The sequence below is a fragment of the Theobroma cacao genome, chromosome 8 (genome assembly GCF_053813885.1).
Source record: "Theobroma cacao isolate CCN51 chromosome 8, ASM5381388v1, whole genome shotgun sequence".
Classification (NCBI taxonomy): domain Eukaryota; kingdom Viridiplantae; phylum Streptophyta; class Magnoliopsida; order Malvales; family Malvaceae; genus Theobroma; species Theobroma cacao.
The window spans coordinates 2,250,641-2,266,621 of record NC_142646.1 but is presented as its reverse complement, the minus strand read 5'-3'; the positions used below and the strand labels follow the sequence as shown (position 1 = coordinate 2,266,621).

Here is a 15,981-nt window from a genome sequence, read left to right as displayed (position 1 = left end):
GTACATATATTGGTTATATAAATATATAAATTTCGATTAATTTGATTATTAATGGAATTATAAGGTTTAATTTGATTTATCGATTACGGGAACTTTGTCTGAATTAATTTTAATTAAAGTAATAAAAAAAGGTTACTATATATAGCGAATTGTCATTTGTTTATAGGGAAGTTCTTGGCTTGAGGGGAAAGAAAAGATCTTAAAAGGGAAGGGAGCTCTGCTATCTTTACGAAAAGCAAAGAATTCACAGCAACTACCGAACCCTAGAGATCGAGCTCCTCCATCCAGATTTGTAAGCAGCGTTTTCGTTTCTAATCTTTTCTCTTTTGTTTTTCTATTCTCGGTTGTCGCTGGCCTCGTAATTCCCTCCTATTTTTTTTTCTTCTCAGAATTTCATTGCGATCCTCGACAGAGCTTTTGGCAGAGATGACTCAAGATGTGGAGATGAAAGATCACCAAACTCCTCCTCATTCTGTTTCCTCTGCCGTTCCCTCCACCCTGCACCGTAACCATCAATTTCTAGGGTTTATTTTCTCTTTTCTTATTTTGTTGTTGTTATTATTATTTTTTTTTTAATATTTTTTAGTTTGTAATTTGTGTTTGTAGATTTGAAGGAGATTGCTTCGCTTATTGAGACTGGTTCCTACACTAAGGAGGTTCGCCGTATAGTCCGTGCGGTTCGCCTCACGTTCGGGCTGAGGCGGAAGCTCACGGCGCCCGTGCTCTCTGCATTTCTCGATTTTGCACTGCAGCCTGGGTCCGAGGCTCTTGCTAGATTGTCTTCGTTTCTTCCTAAGGTACATTTCTCATCTTTTTCACTCTCTTTTCAAAGGTTATATTAAGCTTTTGCCTGGGCCTTTGGTAGATAATTCAGGATCACATAATTGTAGATTTGTAATCAATGAGTTTTCTTTATTTGGTGTTTTAGTTAAAATAATGAGTTCATTGGAAGGCTATCTAATTAAAATTATTCAAATACTTATGCTGTAATTGTTTAGCTACTGTGGATTGGGCTTCTATACTTTATGATGTTTTACTATCAATATCCATGCGGCAATAGAGAAAGTGGCACTTCCTAAAACAGTTTAACTAGGCTGTAAAACTTTGGTTGTGTATTGAACAATGATTCTATGGGGTTTGGCCTTTCAGATGACAATATCTGTATGTAGACTTAGGATTGCTGTGTATTTTGGAGTCTTTGCATCAAGTTTTGAAAGTTTAAATTAAAAATTGGGCGGTAGCATGTTTTAATGATGGTGATGAACTTTGAATGTTATATTGTGGCATGTTAGCAGTGCCCTTGGACAAGCCCTTTTATGTTCTTCAATTTCAGCTCGGTAGTCTCTGTTGTTAATATTACATCTGAGATAAATATGATTGTAGGAAGATGAGCATGAAATGGAAGTCGATACTGCAACATCTGCTGTTCAGACTTCAGGAAAACACTTGTTACCGGAGCTCGAGATTTACTGCTATTTGCTTGTACTCCTTTATCTTATTGATCAGAAGAAATACAATGAGGTCAGATTTGTATTCATGAATTTCTATTATCTTTTGCCTTTACGAGCCAAATCTACTTGGTTAAACTGCAGAGGTTCTTTTGCTCTGTTTTCTTTCAGGCTAAAGCTTGTTCCTCAGCAAGTGTTAATCGGCTCAAGAGCCTAAACAGAAGAACTCTTGATGTCCTAGCATCAAGGCTTTACTTCTATTACTCATATAGCTATGAGCTCACTGGCGATTTTGCTGAAATTCGTGGGTAAGCTATTCATATCCAGCTGTCTCCTATATGGTCTCTTCTCTGCATATGTGCTTATATGAGTGAAAATATAAATCATCTATGTTAAAATGTAACTCTCAGAAGAGCAGACCAAGTTGAATAAGAGTCTAATCTTTTATCTTGACCATATTGTGTACTTTTACTTGCAGCAACCTCCTTGCCTTGCATCGTATTGCTACACTACACCATGATGAGCTTGGGCAGGTTTGTTACCAATCAACTTAGAGGTTGTTTCATCGTAAGAGAGAAATTGGAGCTAACATGCAATATACTGCCATAATGCAGGAAACACTTCTAAACTTGTTGTTGCGTAATTACCTCCATTATAACCTCTATGATCAAGCAGAGAAGCTGAGGTCTAAGGCACCACGATTTGAAGCACACTCAAATCAGCAGGTAAGCAAGTTATTGTTTCGCTTTTGAATACCTATATAATTGGGGGGAAAATGGGGGAAAAAAAGAGAGCTTATCTTTTGGATTGGGATTTTTGTGTCGCTCTATTGTTTGTTTAACCGATCCACCAGGTTAGATCTTGCAGTAGTCTTATGTTTATTATTGGCCCTATGGATCTCGTCTCCTTTATTTTTTACATGTTTCCCTTTCTCATCTGTTAATAATCTCTTGCTTGAAAATCAGCATAGTTTATCTATAGTGTTTATTTGGCTAACTGAGTTAAGTTTTGAACTTGCCCATGTTGTGGTTAATATTGTTAACTATCATCAAACCTTCACTATTTGTCTACTGCTGTTCACATGAGGACCTTAAATGGGCATATTTGACTATGTCTGATGATAAATCTTTTATTCTGTAGTTTTGTCGATATCTCTTCTACCTAGGGAAGATCAGAACAATTCAGTTGGAGTATACCGATGCAAAAGAGAGTCTGCTACAGGCTGCTCGTAAAGCCCCTGTTGCAGCTCGGGGCTTCAGAATTCAGTGTAACAAGTGGGCTATATTAGTCCGTCTGCTGTTGGGTGAAATACCTGAGAGGACAATGTTTATGCAGAAAGGAATGGAGAAAGCTTTGAGGCCTTACTTTGAGCTGACAAATGTAAGTCTGATTTGTTGACGATGAATATATATCTAAGGAGAACCAAATTGTACAGTAAATTGTTTTCTTTAAATCTTGATTACTTCTCTGAAATGGGCATTGGTGCTTTCTGTCTTACTTCTGATTTTCAAAGAACAACATGATTTCTTGGCTCCAATTTTTAGGCTGTACGGATTGGTGACTTGGAGCTCTTTAGGACTGTTGCAGAGAAGTTTGCTAGCACTTTCAGTACTGACAAGACACACAATCTCATTGTCCGGCTGCGACATAATGTCATTAGGACTGGATTACGCAACATCAGTATCTCTTATTCACGCATTTCACTGGCTGATGTTGCTGAAAAATTAAGGTTGAACTCCAAAACTCCGGTTGCAGATGCTGAAAGCATTGTAGCTAAGGCTATTCGTGATGGTGCAATAGATGCTACATTAGACCATGCAAATGGTTGGATGGTATCAAAAGAGACTGGTGATATATATTCTACCAATGAGCCTCAAATAGCCTTCCACTCAAGGATTGCTTTCTGCCTTAACATGCACAATGAAGCAGTTCGAGCCTTACGATTTCCACCGAACACACACAAGGAGAAGGAAAGTGCAGAAAAAAGGAGAGAGCGGCAACAGCAAGAACAGGAACTAGCAAAGCATATTGCCGAGGAGGATGATGATGATTTTTAAGGAATTTTTTTTCCTTCTGTGATTTTGAACTGAAATATGCTTCTCAACTTCCTTTATTGTTCTCATTTGAAAGGCTAGTTCATACTTTCCAATTTTATGGATAGTAACCATTTTTACTTGGACGAATTCACCAGTGTTGTTATCAATACAAAATTTTAATGTCTGATCTGGTGCTGGGCAGTAGGTCGATTGTCCCAGAGAATAATTCGGGTTGGTCTCTGCTGGTTTGGTATTAGTTTCTCATAAGAAATTGCTACAAGGATTCAATAGCATGCCCTTTTCCATGCAAGGTGTTTCATGGCGATTGCCATCATGCAACCAAGACTTTCTTAGTGAAAGAATTAACGTCTAGAGTTTTTGTCTATCAAGTCGGTATAGCAGGATTGTTTACTAATATTTCCCTGCTTATGTTTGCTGGTTTCCTTGTTGCTCTGCACATGTTCTGATCATTCTACATTTCTGTTTCCTCTTTTTCTTGGTTGAAGTTGTAACGAGGTCTAAGTGCTAACTCAGAGGGGGTCCTGATTCTCAACAAGTTATCACACTGAAAGCAGCATGTTGTGCTACTGCCAGCTTGAGTATGGCTTCATTAAACGCTAGACAGCAATACCAAGATGTACCAAAAACGGTACCTGACCACCCTATCAGTCACAGCAAGGTTTTACCCCTTTTCTAAGCTGTCATGTGCTTGATAAATGCAATCATTCAGGGCCCCTGCATTCTTTTCTGGGTACTCTGGTCATAATCATCTACTTTGAACGCGGAGAGAGTCTTACAAGAGTTGTTATGATTGCCAATACAAATAGAATATTTGCTTTCAAACCAGCATATGGGTTTAAAATGAAGTCTCAGCAGATTCACTCTGGGCTTCTATCCCCTTTGCGTGACGGTGCTGTCATCACACGTGCCTGTGCTGGTTTCTGTTTGCTGTTGAAACTAGGTGCTTCAACTTGTCCCTTGTTAAATGTTTTGCCTGCTTAATGCTAAACCTATGACAAATATAACTGTTGAGAATAACGTTTGAAAGTCCAGTTCCCTAGTCTTGTAGACACCATTCATTATGTCAGAGGTTAGTTTGGGTTACGATTATTCGACCATGTGCTTCATGGTAAAGTGATGGAGATGTGTTCGTTTGAGAACCAAACTCCCTGTATCAGCGGAGGTGAGAAACAGGAGCTAGAACTCGAGAAAAACAACTCATCCCCATCTAATGTCAAAAAAGAATCATGTGCGAAGACTCGAAAAGAATTAATAATGCCATTGTTTCATATGGGTCAAAAGAATGGCCATGTGAACCTGTGTATGTGCTTTGATCAAATGGAAATATTCAATCACAAACAAAAACGGGTGGCGGTGTCGTTTTCATCTTGAAATGGCAACAACCATCAAAATAAAAATGAAATCCATAAAACAACAATTGGGCTTATGGTTTTTGATCCATTCACGGCTCTTCTGTTGGGGGAGAGCATGTGGGTGTGGAAGAAGGGGAGTGAGAGAGAACGTGGGAATAATTGAATGAGGGCTCAGAAATCTCGAGTCTTTGCAGGGATAATTCAATTTTTAAATGCTTAAAATAAATCGGTTTTCCTCTCTTCTCTACTTGCAGGATCACATGCGAGGTTGTTGCATAGCGAGAGTTTGGTCCCTTATTTAAAGAGCCAATTCTTCCTGCTTGGAAATGCCAATAAATGTAAATACTACATTGATTCTCAGTACTGCTCCTCATCCCGATCTTCCTCCTCTTTCTTCTCCACCATTCGTTGTCTTTTAAGCTACCGAGAAATGGCTAAAATCATTTTTGCATCAGCAATCTTGCTTGGACTCTGCTATCTTGCTACCAGCGTGAATGCCTTCTCGGCCTCTGGGTGGACTAAAGCTCATGCCACATTTTATGGAGGCAGCGATGCCTCGGGAACTATGGGTTAGTAGCCACCCCCTTTTTCTTTTTCTTTATCTTTTTGTTTTGGATAAATGAAGTTTTATTCATCCAAAGAAGAAGGAAGAGACTGAGAACCTGCAAGAAGCAGGAAACAAATACATTTCTTCTGTAATTTTCGTCATCATTTGATATTGAATGATTTGTTGACAATAGGGGGAGCTTGTGGATATGGAAACTTGTATGCCACTGGCTATGGAACAAGAACTGCTGCTTTAAGTACTGCCTTGTTCAATGATGGAGCTTCATGTGGACAGTGCTACAAGATCATGTGTGATTATCAAACAGACCCCAGATGGTGCATAAAAGGAGCATCTGTGACCATTACAGCTACAAACTTTTGCCCTCCCAACGTTGCTCTTCCAAACAATGCCGGAGGCTGGTGCAACCCTCCTCTCCAGCATTTTGATATGGCTCAGCCTGCCTGGGAAAAGATCGGCATCTACAGAGGCGGAATTGTGCCTGTTATCTTCCAAAGGTAGCATCTCTATCTCAGTCTCTTCCCTCTTTTTTACTCTTAAAATCTTATATCCTTATGTCAACGTTTCGGTGTTCTTACGATACAGGGTTCCATGCAAGAAGCATGGTGGAGTAAGGTTCACCATCAACGGTAGAGACTACTTTGAGCTTGTATTGATCAGCAATGTGGGAGGAGCAGGATCAATCCAATCTGTATCCATCAAAGGCTCTAAAACTGGGTGGATGGCAATGTCAAGGAACTGGGGAGCTAACTGGCAATCCAATGCCTATCTCAATGGCCAATCTTTGTCGTTCAAGGTCACCACCACTGATGGAGTGACTCGACTATTCCCTGACGTTGTGCCAGCAAATTGGGGTTTCGGCCAGAGTTTCTCTAGCAATCTTCAATTCTAAGTTACTAAAAGCTTTGGAGTTCAGGATTCTGGGTTTTTAGTTCCCGGCAGAGGCGTGCTTATATTTTACAAAAAAAGCTGCCCGCCATACATTTCTTGGGATATACCAGATGAGATGGTTAAACTCACACGGCTACTTTTCTGTTCTCTGGGTGGTGGTTCAGATGGAAGTGAATCCTTGAACTCAAAGCCGCTACATTACTTTTTGTGCTTTCGATACAAGAAATTCGGACGATGTTTGGAATTATTCTAAGATCATATCAATAAGAAGCGCAAGAAAAGAAAAAACTTGCAGCTTCAGCTTATGTAAATTTTGTTTTCACAAATTTATATGTTTGTAATAGGAGTTGTTGCTTGATCGTTCTACCCATTTTTCATTCCAATTGAATAAAGCAACCGACAAACCTTCTGTCATTTACCCCAACAAGGTTAAATTCTGTTCTGTCTCATAGATTGAAAGCTCTGTTGTTTGGATGTAGACTATAGCAGAAGAGGCTACTAACTCATGGCCTCTGCCTTTTTTAAGGGAATAAAAGAAACGAAACTTGAAAAGACAGACAGAGACAGCTCTTGGCGTTATTAACCTACCATGAACTTTCCCCAAAATAAAATTATTTTTGATCCACTGAACCTTTTTCCAAGTTTGATCAAGGGTCTATGTAACTGTGATTTCCAAAGCACCGCTGATTCCATTAATATATTTTCCATGTTGTCTTGTCCAAGTACAAAAGTCCTCGAGCTTTTAGATTTTATATCAGAATTCCTCAGTCCCAAATCCCTAATACATATATTCTGCAGAAGGGCGTGAGCCAGGCCGGATTCTGAAGCCTCAGGCCCAACTCTTCTTTCAGTTTTCTTTCATGGGTTCCATAGAGTTTGAGACTCTGAACCGATTCATTGTCAAACGTCAGTCACCAATGTGCGAGGCGTTCTCAATGAAAGATAATCTGGACCGTTCTGTTATTTGCTAGGCTGTTGACAATGACATTTAAACAGTCAGTTGAGGCCCGTAGAGTCTGGACTCTTTTGATTCTTGATCAAGCTAGCGTTAAGACAAGGATTTCATTATTTGTTCAACCCCGCTTTTTAAGCTCTGTAGGGTCAATGCTCTGCTTTAAGTCCTAATCAGGCCTCGGCAAAAGAAATTATTGGTTCTGGTAGCTCTTCCAACCCTCCTTCCCGTGTCTCTTGGCATAGTACTAGGCTCGTTTTATTCTGAAATGGGTCCTGTTATCATGCTTTACTTTCTGATTATTTTAGATTTTACTCTGCCGTTGGTGCAATGATTATTCCCTGGTTTAACTTTGTGGGGTATGACAACGTAATGATCTGCTTAAATTATATGAAAAAAATAATGATGGTTTTACTATGGAGGTCAACATGCAAAACTCAACTAAAATTTTCACGTTGATTCTTTTTTATAGAGGCCTATCACAATCAAATTCGATAGGGCTTCGCTTTACCAGCATGCTTGAGTACTACTCCACTAAACAATGGTTCTTGATCACCGAATATGCTAACAACCATTATCGATAGCAACAACTCCAATTTATGGTCTTGTCTTTCCCTTGTTATAAATATCACTTTCCTTCGCCATCAACTTTGCATAGCTAGCTAGTTCGTTAATCTTCAAAGTAGTTGTGAGTTCAATTCTTAATTTTTCAACTATGGCAGCCGTAGTTGCACTTGCTTTCGTCATTCTCATGTTTTCAGTTTCATCTCCGGTCAGAGCACTGAGCTCAAACTACTATGACCACACCTGCCCTCAGCTCGAGTCCATTGTTACGAGTGTAGTCAAGAAAGCGATGTCGAATGACAGAACTGTTCCAGCTGCGCTGCTTCGCATGCACTTTCATGATTGCTTTATCAGAGTATAGAATTTTTCTTTTTTAAATATTTGTTAATGTCTTATTTTCTCTTACATACACATACAAAGGAACACAAGGATACAGAGGTTCGGATAATATGACTTACTTTATGTTTGATCTAATTTGAAAGGGCTGCGATGCTTCCGTGTTGCTGAACTCAAAGGGAAACAACAAGGCAGAGAAAGATGGACCTCCTAACATTTCAGTGCATGCATTTTATGTCATTGACAATGCAAAAAAAGAGTTGGAATCTTCATGCCCCGGCGTGGTTTCCTGTGCTGATATCTTGGCCCTGGCTGCCAGGGATGCAGTTGCTCTGGTTAGTAACATTGACATTAATGCCGTTTGGTTTGGGTTGGTTATCCTTATCAAGTTGTAGTGACTGATTCCAAATACCAACCCAAGTGCTTTACTTTTAATTGTTTGTGGTCATCTGTTATATTTTTAGTCTGGTGGTCCCACTTGGGAGGTGCCCAAAGGAAGGAAGGATGGAAGAATTTCCTTGGCAACTGAGACCAGACAGTTACCGGCTTCCACCTTTAACATATCACAGCTACAACAAAACTTTGCTCAGAGAGGTCTCTCCATTGAAGATCTAGTTGCTCTTTCAGGTATATCTCTTTATAATCATCTTCCAAGTCCAGTAAAATTGCTTCACCTCCCAGAAAACATACTAATAACTCTAGCCTGACATCCTAATATTTCCACCGACATCAACCCAAGCTGATTCCCATGGCTTAATAGGCACAAATAAATTGTTGGATTTTCATTTTACAAAATTCGTTTTCTCGGTCTGCTGGATTCCCATGTTGAATACACTTGATTGGAGTTCTTAAGTAAAAGATTCCTGGAATTCAGACATGATGAAGATCCCTTGTTGTTTATCTGGCGTACTGACCGCCTTTTACATGTAGGTGGTCACACTCTGGGGTTCTCCCACTGCTCTTCTTTCCAGAACAGAATTCACAGTTTCAATGCCACCCTCGACGTCGACCCAACCATGAAGCCGTCCTTTGCCGCCAAGTTAAGGAGCGTGTGTCCGGCCCACAACAAGGTGCAAAATGCAGGCTCACCCCTGGATTCTTCCACCTTTGTATTTGACAACGCATACTACAAGCTGATTCTTCAGGGGAAGAGCATCTTCTCTTCCGATCAAGCTTTACTCACCACCCCAAAAACCGAAGCATTGGTCTCTAAATTTGCAAACTCCCAGAAGGCTTTCGAGAAGGCCTTCGTCAATTCCATGATCAAGATGAGTAGCCTTACCGGTGGGAAAGAGATCAGGCTAGACTGCAGAGTGGTCAGGTGAGCTCAAAGCTAATTCAGAGTTACCAAGGTTGTAGGCCATGCATCAAGTTATCATCTAGCCAGTTCTATTATTTGGTTAGAGTTATCAAAACAATAAGAGTGAGAGAAGCAAGTGTGTTATTTGGCTGCCGTCGAAGAGAACGGATAGGAATTTGTATTTGAAATGTTATGTATCATGTGATTTAATGGAAAAACAAAAATCCTAGTGCTCTGTTTTATTGTTTGCTTGAGTCCCAACCTTGAATTTTCCGATAAACATGGAGCAAGTACACTACCAAAAATATGGTTTTTACCTATCACAACTAAGTGAAAAGTAAATCATCAATAACAATTACCGACTGAGTATATATGGTCAATATTCAATCGTTAAAATTTAAGCACAAAAATTTAAAAAAAAAAAAAACATGACGGTAAAATTATGGATTAACATTTCCGACGGCAATAGATATTATCAATGGAAATCTAAAAAAAAAAAAATCCTATATTTTGTTTTTGTAATGGTACTATCAAAACGATATTTCAACAATTGAAATAGACTTTTCTAGTATTTAAATTTGAACGATGTGTTAAGTGGGTGAATAAATTATGGTTTGATTCCCTTAAAAATGTGCATAACAACTACTACCATATGATATTCATAAGAGAGAAAACAAAGGTTTAATAATACTCAAACTTAGCTCAAATTTCATCTGATGGTACATGCAAATTAGACCTAAAAACGTATTGAGCTCAAAATTTGGGCTGATCTACCTTTATGAAGTCCAATCGAGAATGCACAAATGAACCTTCTAATTTATATTTGGGCTGCTTGGGCCCAAACCAGAGTTCCAGTCGTCTGTAAAACATGTCGAAGTTCCGTAAAACCCTGGTCCTCTTTCCCCTCCGTTAGTTTCAGTTAAGAAATCAATGTCGGATGACATGGTCGACCGAACACGCAAACTGGAAGAAACAACTGTGTCGAACAGCTTACACGAAGAAGAAGAAGAAGAAGAAGAAAGACCGGTACGAGAAAAAGCAGAGTATGAAGAGGAAGAGTTGCATAAGCTTCTGGTCCCTGATGTATCCCAACTTCCTCCCACACCTCCCTCCGCTGTTGAAACCAACTTTGTCTCTTACTTTGCTCCAGGTCCCTCCCCTTTTTTGCGGTTAATAATTTGTTTTTTGAATCTCAGACTGAAAAAAAAAATTGTGTTTTGAATCTTAAAGCTCGAATTTTACAGACTTTATGAAGCCAGGAAACGACCAGTACGTTTATCGCCATGCCAATGGGTAACAGTTCTTTTAATTTTCGTTTTTTGGGTTTAAATAGGTTTGAAATATTGGATTGACTAAACATTTTTTTTTTTGTAATTTTGTAGATTGTGTGTTGTTGGCTTGGCTTCGACTCACCTGGCATTTAAGGATAAAGGTGGGATCACGGCGGTTGATTTTAATGTCGGCAAATCCGATCGCAGTAGCATGAAGGTCACCGGAAAGAGAAAGAGGGTATCTCTATTTAGCTCTCTCTTTGTTTCTATAATTGATTAGAAAATCATCTGAATTTTATTTTATAGTTGAATTCAAGTTGGGGTTTTAAAGAGGTTTTTCCATGTGATATCAATTGGTAATGGTTTAAATTAGGAAACCAAAGTAAGGTGCATTCACTTTGGTGATTACGAATTTATGATATCAGAGAGGTTAATGCAAGCATTTAGCTTAGAGAAAGTTTAATTGAAGCTAGATGTGATGCCCTTGCAGAATGCACAACATTTCGAGTCCAATACAGCTTTGTGCAAGGTTTGCACCGGTGATGATTCCTATGTTGTGAGGTATGTATGATTATTTTCAGCATTATTTTTTGTGAAGCCTCTCTCCTTCTCCCTCTCCCTGTTTCTTTTCTTTTTTTGTTCTTGTTGAAGTGAATAGCAGTTTCGGGCAGGTGTTGTGTTAAAGGCTCTCTTTTGGAAGTGAATGACAGATTAATTAAGCAGCCAGAGCTGCTTAATTCGTCGGTGAGAATACTTAGCTGCCCTTATTTACCGGTTTTCAATTCATATATGCTCAGAAGATAGGAATTATATCCTTCTCATCTCTTGCACTCTTTGTTCTTCCCGATAATTCGAAAGTCATATGTTAGGATAAAGGATGATTAGTGTTTTAAAGTTTGGGTGAGTTGTTATAATGTAGCCAATGCCTGCTTGGTCTGGTGAATTGCAGATTTCACTGTTTGTGCGAAAGATAGAAATAACTATAAGGCTTATCATTCTGAGCAAAGTTTATGAGAATAGTATCCGTGTGTCAAGGAAGAAATGTCCAAATTTGTTGATGCTTGACCAGGAAATGGATCCCGCGTGGCTTCTTCAAGATTCTTTGGAAATCATTGGGAGACAGAACATAGGAACATATAAATTCTTTAACAAATATCAATAAACAAGTTGTGGCTTTAATTGATAGTGTTTCTTATCTGCATGATTTAGTTATCTTGGGGTCATGGATTAAATGAATTTTGCTTTAAGGTGAAGAAACAAATCATGTCTAGAAAAGGAAATAGTCCTATATCTTTGATGGAAGTCCTGGTCTTGTTTTAGCCAAACTTGCTTTGCATGGTCATCTATGCATCAGTCTTTCAAGTGTAGATTCTGCCTTTGATGGAAGAGAGTTGCCAAATTTTGATTGATGTAGGTCTTGTGAATCTAAAATCAATCAATGACTAGGTGAAGAAGAGATCTAATTGGTTGCTCTAAACTGGTAATACGAAGGCTGGTGAGCTTCAATTCCTAGGTCGATCTTAGTCCTTCCCGTCAAATAAAAGGACATAAAGAACTTATGGTTTCTGCAACTGGATGCAAAATTCCATTAGCCTAAAACTTTTTGGCTAGAATCTAATATAGGTAGCTTATTGTGCTGAGTTTATCTAGGGCCTTTTAGTTTGACTATTTGTTGTCTAAGTGTTGCAAAAACCCTGTTCCAGACGAGCAGAATGTTTTTTCTTCTATTTGAGGTGAAGGATCTAGCATACTATTATCTATGTACTTGAAAGTCTAATATAAAGATTTATGCACTTAGGTTTTGGTATCAACTTATAAATTGTACTAGTAGGTTGCATTGTTTTTTGTTCTACATAGCACTGCTTTTAAGCTTCTATTAGCTGTTAAAACTGTGATTTGTCTATGTTGTTGATTGCAGGCTGATAGAGAAGGATACATAGCAATTATTATGCCAAAGCCAGCAGACTGGCTTAAGGTCAAAACTTCCTTATTGAGCCTTGAAGAATTCAAGATATTGAGAGAACTTTGCTGAATTTTCAGTAGGAAGGGATTTATTATTTGACCTAACAGCAAACAGGAAATCAAGAGAAGCCAACTCCCTCACTGAATTCATACAAAAGGAATCCCTTGATCACCAGTTTGTCTGATGGTTTTCACAAGTTAAGTTCATCACTATGATAATGCTCTAACATTATTTAATCTCAATGGGGAAGGGGTGAACTATGTAACATTGCTCACATTTTTGTATTTCATCAGCGAAATAATTTTAATGACAATTAAGACTGTGTATTCAGTTTGTTTTTACCTGTTCTTTTTCCGAGAAGCATTTCGTGCAGACAGTAGTGTAATCGGAGCTAGCAAAGGTAAAACACAAAACTCTAACCTTTTTCAACTTCTCAATGCAATGGTATTCCATTTACAAAGACAAAAAGAATGAGCATGATAAGCTATGCAAACTTCTCAGCGCAGAAATTACTTTCAGATTGTAAAGTAAATTGGGCCTGTATGTTTACAAAGACAAAGAATGAGACAATACTTGGCTCTGCAAGGAAATAAAAGAACTGGCGATTTGATAACTCTACAGCAGGAAAACGGAAGGTAAAGAAGCTGAGGCAGATCTGTCAATTTCCTTTACCTTGATGATTGTAAAGCCGCGGAAGTGTCCGAGTCATTGTACAGACTTCAACCTTCTTTGCACTTATGCGAAGATCACTGTCTTTACGAAACTCTATAAGCAAGACAAAAGTATTCTCCTTGAATTGCACTGCCTATGGTTGCGCATCGATTATTTCTTGTATAACGAGCCTTCTCGATCTGTTAATTGTGTGGAAACATAGTTTAGTATGTTGCTCAAGCTCTTGCAACTGCTCCAAGAAGCTGGAGTCGTGCATAGAGAATTCTCTTATCACCTCCTTCAGCACCTCAACTTTCCCATTTCTAATGCACATACTAGCTATAGCTTTTCGGTGCTCTATCTCATCGTGCAGCCTCCACACCAGTCTGCTCATGGTATCGAAATCATTGATCAAAATATAAATTCCTTTGGCTGAGATGTCAAGCTGCGCACCAAGACTTTCGAGCAAGCTTGTCTTAAGCCCTTGCTGATCGGACGACTTGCTTCTTCTCTTCTTCTTTATGCCGAATAAGCAGGCTGCAAGCCCCGGTGCTGCTATAATTCCAACCATGCTGTGGAATGCAAGTACCAGCAAGGCAGTTACGAGACTAGTCTGAGAAATTACTAGACAAAGACCCTCGATTTGTTTGGAGATTCTTCTAGATTTCACTTGCCTTTTTATCTTTTCGCGTTTTGATGTTAATTTATGGAACAAATCCACGTTTGTCTCATGAATCTCCCTGAATTGCGCTGTACTGATAATAGATAATGGATTTTTAAGTGATGCAAATCCAGCCAGCTCCTTTAGTATAACGCTGCATTGCTCATCTGAAAAACCTTGCATCCCCCCGCTTATCTTGATCACCCTTCTAATTTTCCGATAATAAACGCGCGTCTGCTGGATGCTTCGGAGGAGTAATTCACATAGATTGCAAGCTTCCAAGCCAGCTCCAAAGTAATCAAGAAGAAGGTGATGACAATTCAAGCTCTCTATCTTGTCTAGCGTTTCTTCCCTTGGTTTAAGCAGGTACTCGGACAGGTTTATCTGATAAGGAATAGAAGATGATGAAGGAAGTTTATCAAAGCTAGGTTTTTCCAGCTGGCCATGAACCTGGCTCCACATTTCAACATAAGACTTTGTCCTGAAAGCTTCCTCGTACTCTTCATTCACGTTTGTCTTGCCGCTCAAGTTACCGCCACCCTCCATCTGCAATCTGCCTGAGAGAACAAAACAAACGCCACAAACCCAATAAGGTTTTCCAAAATCAGAATCAAACCAAACCCACCATGCTCCATCGCTAGAACAGATTCGGAGGGCAACAAAAACCATGAACACACACCTTGTAATCAAAAGAATGGAAAACACACAAGCTCTTAAGATTTATCAAACCGAATTCCTGGAGCACTGACCTGATTTCAGCTCTGGCCGGATCATCTTTCTCCCTCGAGACATGTTCTTGAACACCACACTTCCCGTTTTGAAAAAGTTTCGATGAATCAGATCATCATCAGATTGCATAGCAAATATAAGAGTTTGATGGCTTGACGAGAAGATTTTATATTATAAAACAAAAAAGAAGCAGAGGGAGGCTAGAAATCGTTATAGCTTTTGTCCCACTATTGCGTCCCCGACACGGTTGTTAATCTACGTGGAATGTCTCGAGACAAAGCTTGCCTAATTCAAACAGTGCGGCAAAGTTCGGAGGTTACGACTATTGAAGTTGCTTCATACGCTATTAACTTGTCTGATTTTCTTTTCTATTTTATTCATCCAAATAAAATCTTATCGGGTTTTTTTTTTTCCTTTTATTTGCATTATTTTTCCTTTTCTGGTAAATCTTGCTTTCTAACACTATAAGTTAGATAACGTGTTCTCAACCTTTTCTGGATTAGCATGCATGTGTCATTTATGCTTCATAGTTCAAGCTTTGCAGGATTTTACTATTTTAACAAGTCTAATTTTTAATAAAAATAATTATCCTTTTAATTAGTGTACGTATCAAAAAAAAAAAAAAACGATGACATAGTCTTTTAGTGTAAGAAGAGAAAATTTAAATATACAACCTAATATTTGAATTAAGCACATGATCTAAATAAGATTAGATGACTGGATCATGAATCATGATTCATTAAGGATATTTGCAACACCGATTTTTGGTGTTTTTCCTGTCCTTTTGGTTGAAGTATGTACAGTAAAAATATTCAATTATAGAGTGGATAATTAAAGATGATTTTCAATTGTTTATTTTCGTAAGTTGATAAGATTACAAATAATCATTTTTTTTTGGTATCTTATATATATGCTATAATTTATTAATTTAATGCATAAAAGCCCTTAAATCATTTATTATATCATCAAAATCTATTTCATGGATTAAATACTAGCGTTTTGGATATTTTCAAAATTGAAATATAAGATTAAGAGGAGCGTGTGATTAGAACAAATTCAGAGAGGAAAACCATTTTGCTTTCGTTAAGCTTCAACTAGATAAGAACTTAATGACTTGGCCAAGTAGATGGAAAATGTAACACATTTCTCAAACTGTTAATAATTTGAGTAGGAGCGGATCCGTGTTGATATAAGTGGTGTTAGATCATAGTCCCTGCTAGTTATACTATTTATGTTAAAAT

General features: G+C 38.4%; 5 protein-coding genes across 5 annotated transcripts; 4 read left to right on the top strand and 1 right to left on the bottom strand.

Moving 5' to 3' along the window:
- The first annotated feature begins 158 nt into the window (after positions 1-158).
- On the top strand, positions 159-3,722 carry LOC18591605 (putative 26S proteasome non-ATPase regulatory subunit 3). The gene is made up of 9 exons (XM_018125820.2): positions 159-292; positions 390-505; positions 607-797; positions 1,384-1,521; positions 1,620-1,756; positions 1,927-1,981; positions 2,063-2,173; positions 2,589-2,828; positions 2,993-3,722. Exons 2-9 carry the CDS (start codon positions 427-429, stop codon positions 3,503-3,505), a joined length of 1,464 nt encoding a protein of 487 aa, XP_017981309.2. The 5' UTR covers positions 159-292; positions 390-426; the 3' UTR covers positions 3,506-3,722.
- Positions 3,723-5,089: 1,367 nt separating this feature from the next.
- On the top strand, positions 5,090-6,459 carry EXPA11 (expansin 11). The gene is made up of 3 exons (XM_088808942.1): positions 5,090-5,426; positions 5,598-5,919; positions 6,008-6,459. Exons 1-3 carry the CDS (start codon positions 5,288-5,290, stop codon positions 6,312-6,314), a joined length of 768 nt encoding a protein of 255 aa, XP_088665068.1. The 5' UTR covers positions 5,090-5,287; the 3' UTR covers positions 6,315-6,459.
- A 1,449-nt stretch (positions 6,460-7,908) lies between these two features.
- Positions 7,909-9,707, top strand: PER64 (Peroxidase superfamily protein). The gene is made up of 4 exons (XM_007017818.3): positions 7,909-8,184; positions 8,312-8,500; positions 8,630-8,792; positions 9,096-9,707. The coding sequence occupies exons 1-4, from the start codon at positions 7,981-7,983 to the stop codon at positions 9,488-9,490; spliced, it is 951 nt and encodes a 316-aa protein (XP_007017880.3). The 5' UTR covers positions 7,909-7,980; the 3' UTR covers positions 9,491-9,707.
- A 611-nt stretch (positions 9,708-10,318) lies between these two features.
- On the top strand, positions 10,319-13,040 carry LOC18591602 (Single hybrid motif superfamily protein). Its single transcript, XM_007017816.3, has 6 exons — positions 10,319-10,615; positions 10,710-10,758; positions 10,848-10,974; positions 11,227-11,297; positions 11,408-11,480; positions 12,655-13,040. Exons 1-6 carry the CDS (start codon positions 10,396-10,398, stop codon positions 12,766-12,768), a joined length of 654 nt encoding a protein of 217 aa, XP_007017878.3. The 5' UTR covers positions 10,319-10,395; the 3' UTR covers positions 12,769-13,040.
- Positions 13,041-13,193: 153 nt separating this feature from the next.
- LOC18591601 (transmembrane protein (DUF677)) lies at positions 13,194-15,086 on the bottom strand. Its single transcript, XM_007017815.3, has 2 exons — positions 14,761-15,086; positions 13,194-14,568 (listed from the first exon to the last, which is right to left on the bottom strand). Exons 1-2 carry the CDS (start codon positions 14,867-14,869, stop codon positions 13,505-13,507), a joined length of 1,173 nt encoding a protein of 390 aa, XP_007017877.1. The 5' UTR covers positions 14,870-15,086; the 3' UTR covers positions 13,194-13,504.
- Between the last annotated feature and the right edge of the window lie 895 nt (positions 15,087-15,981).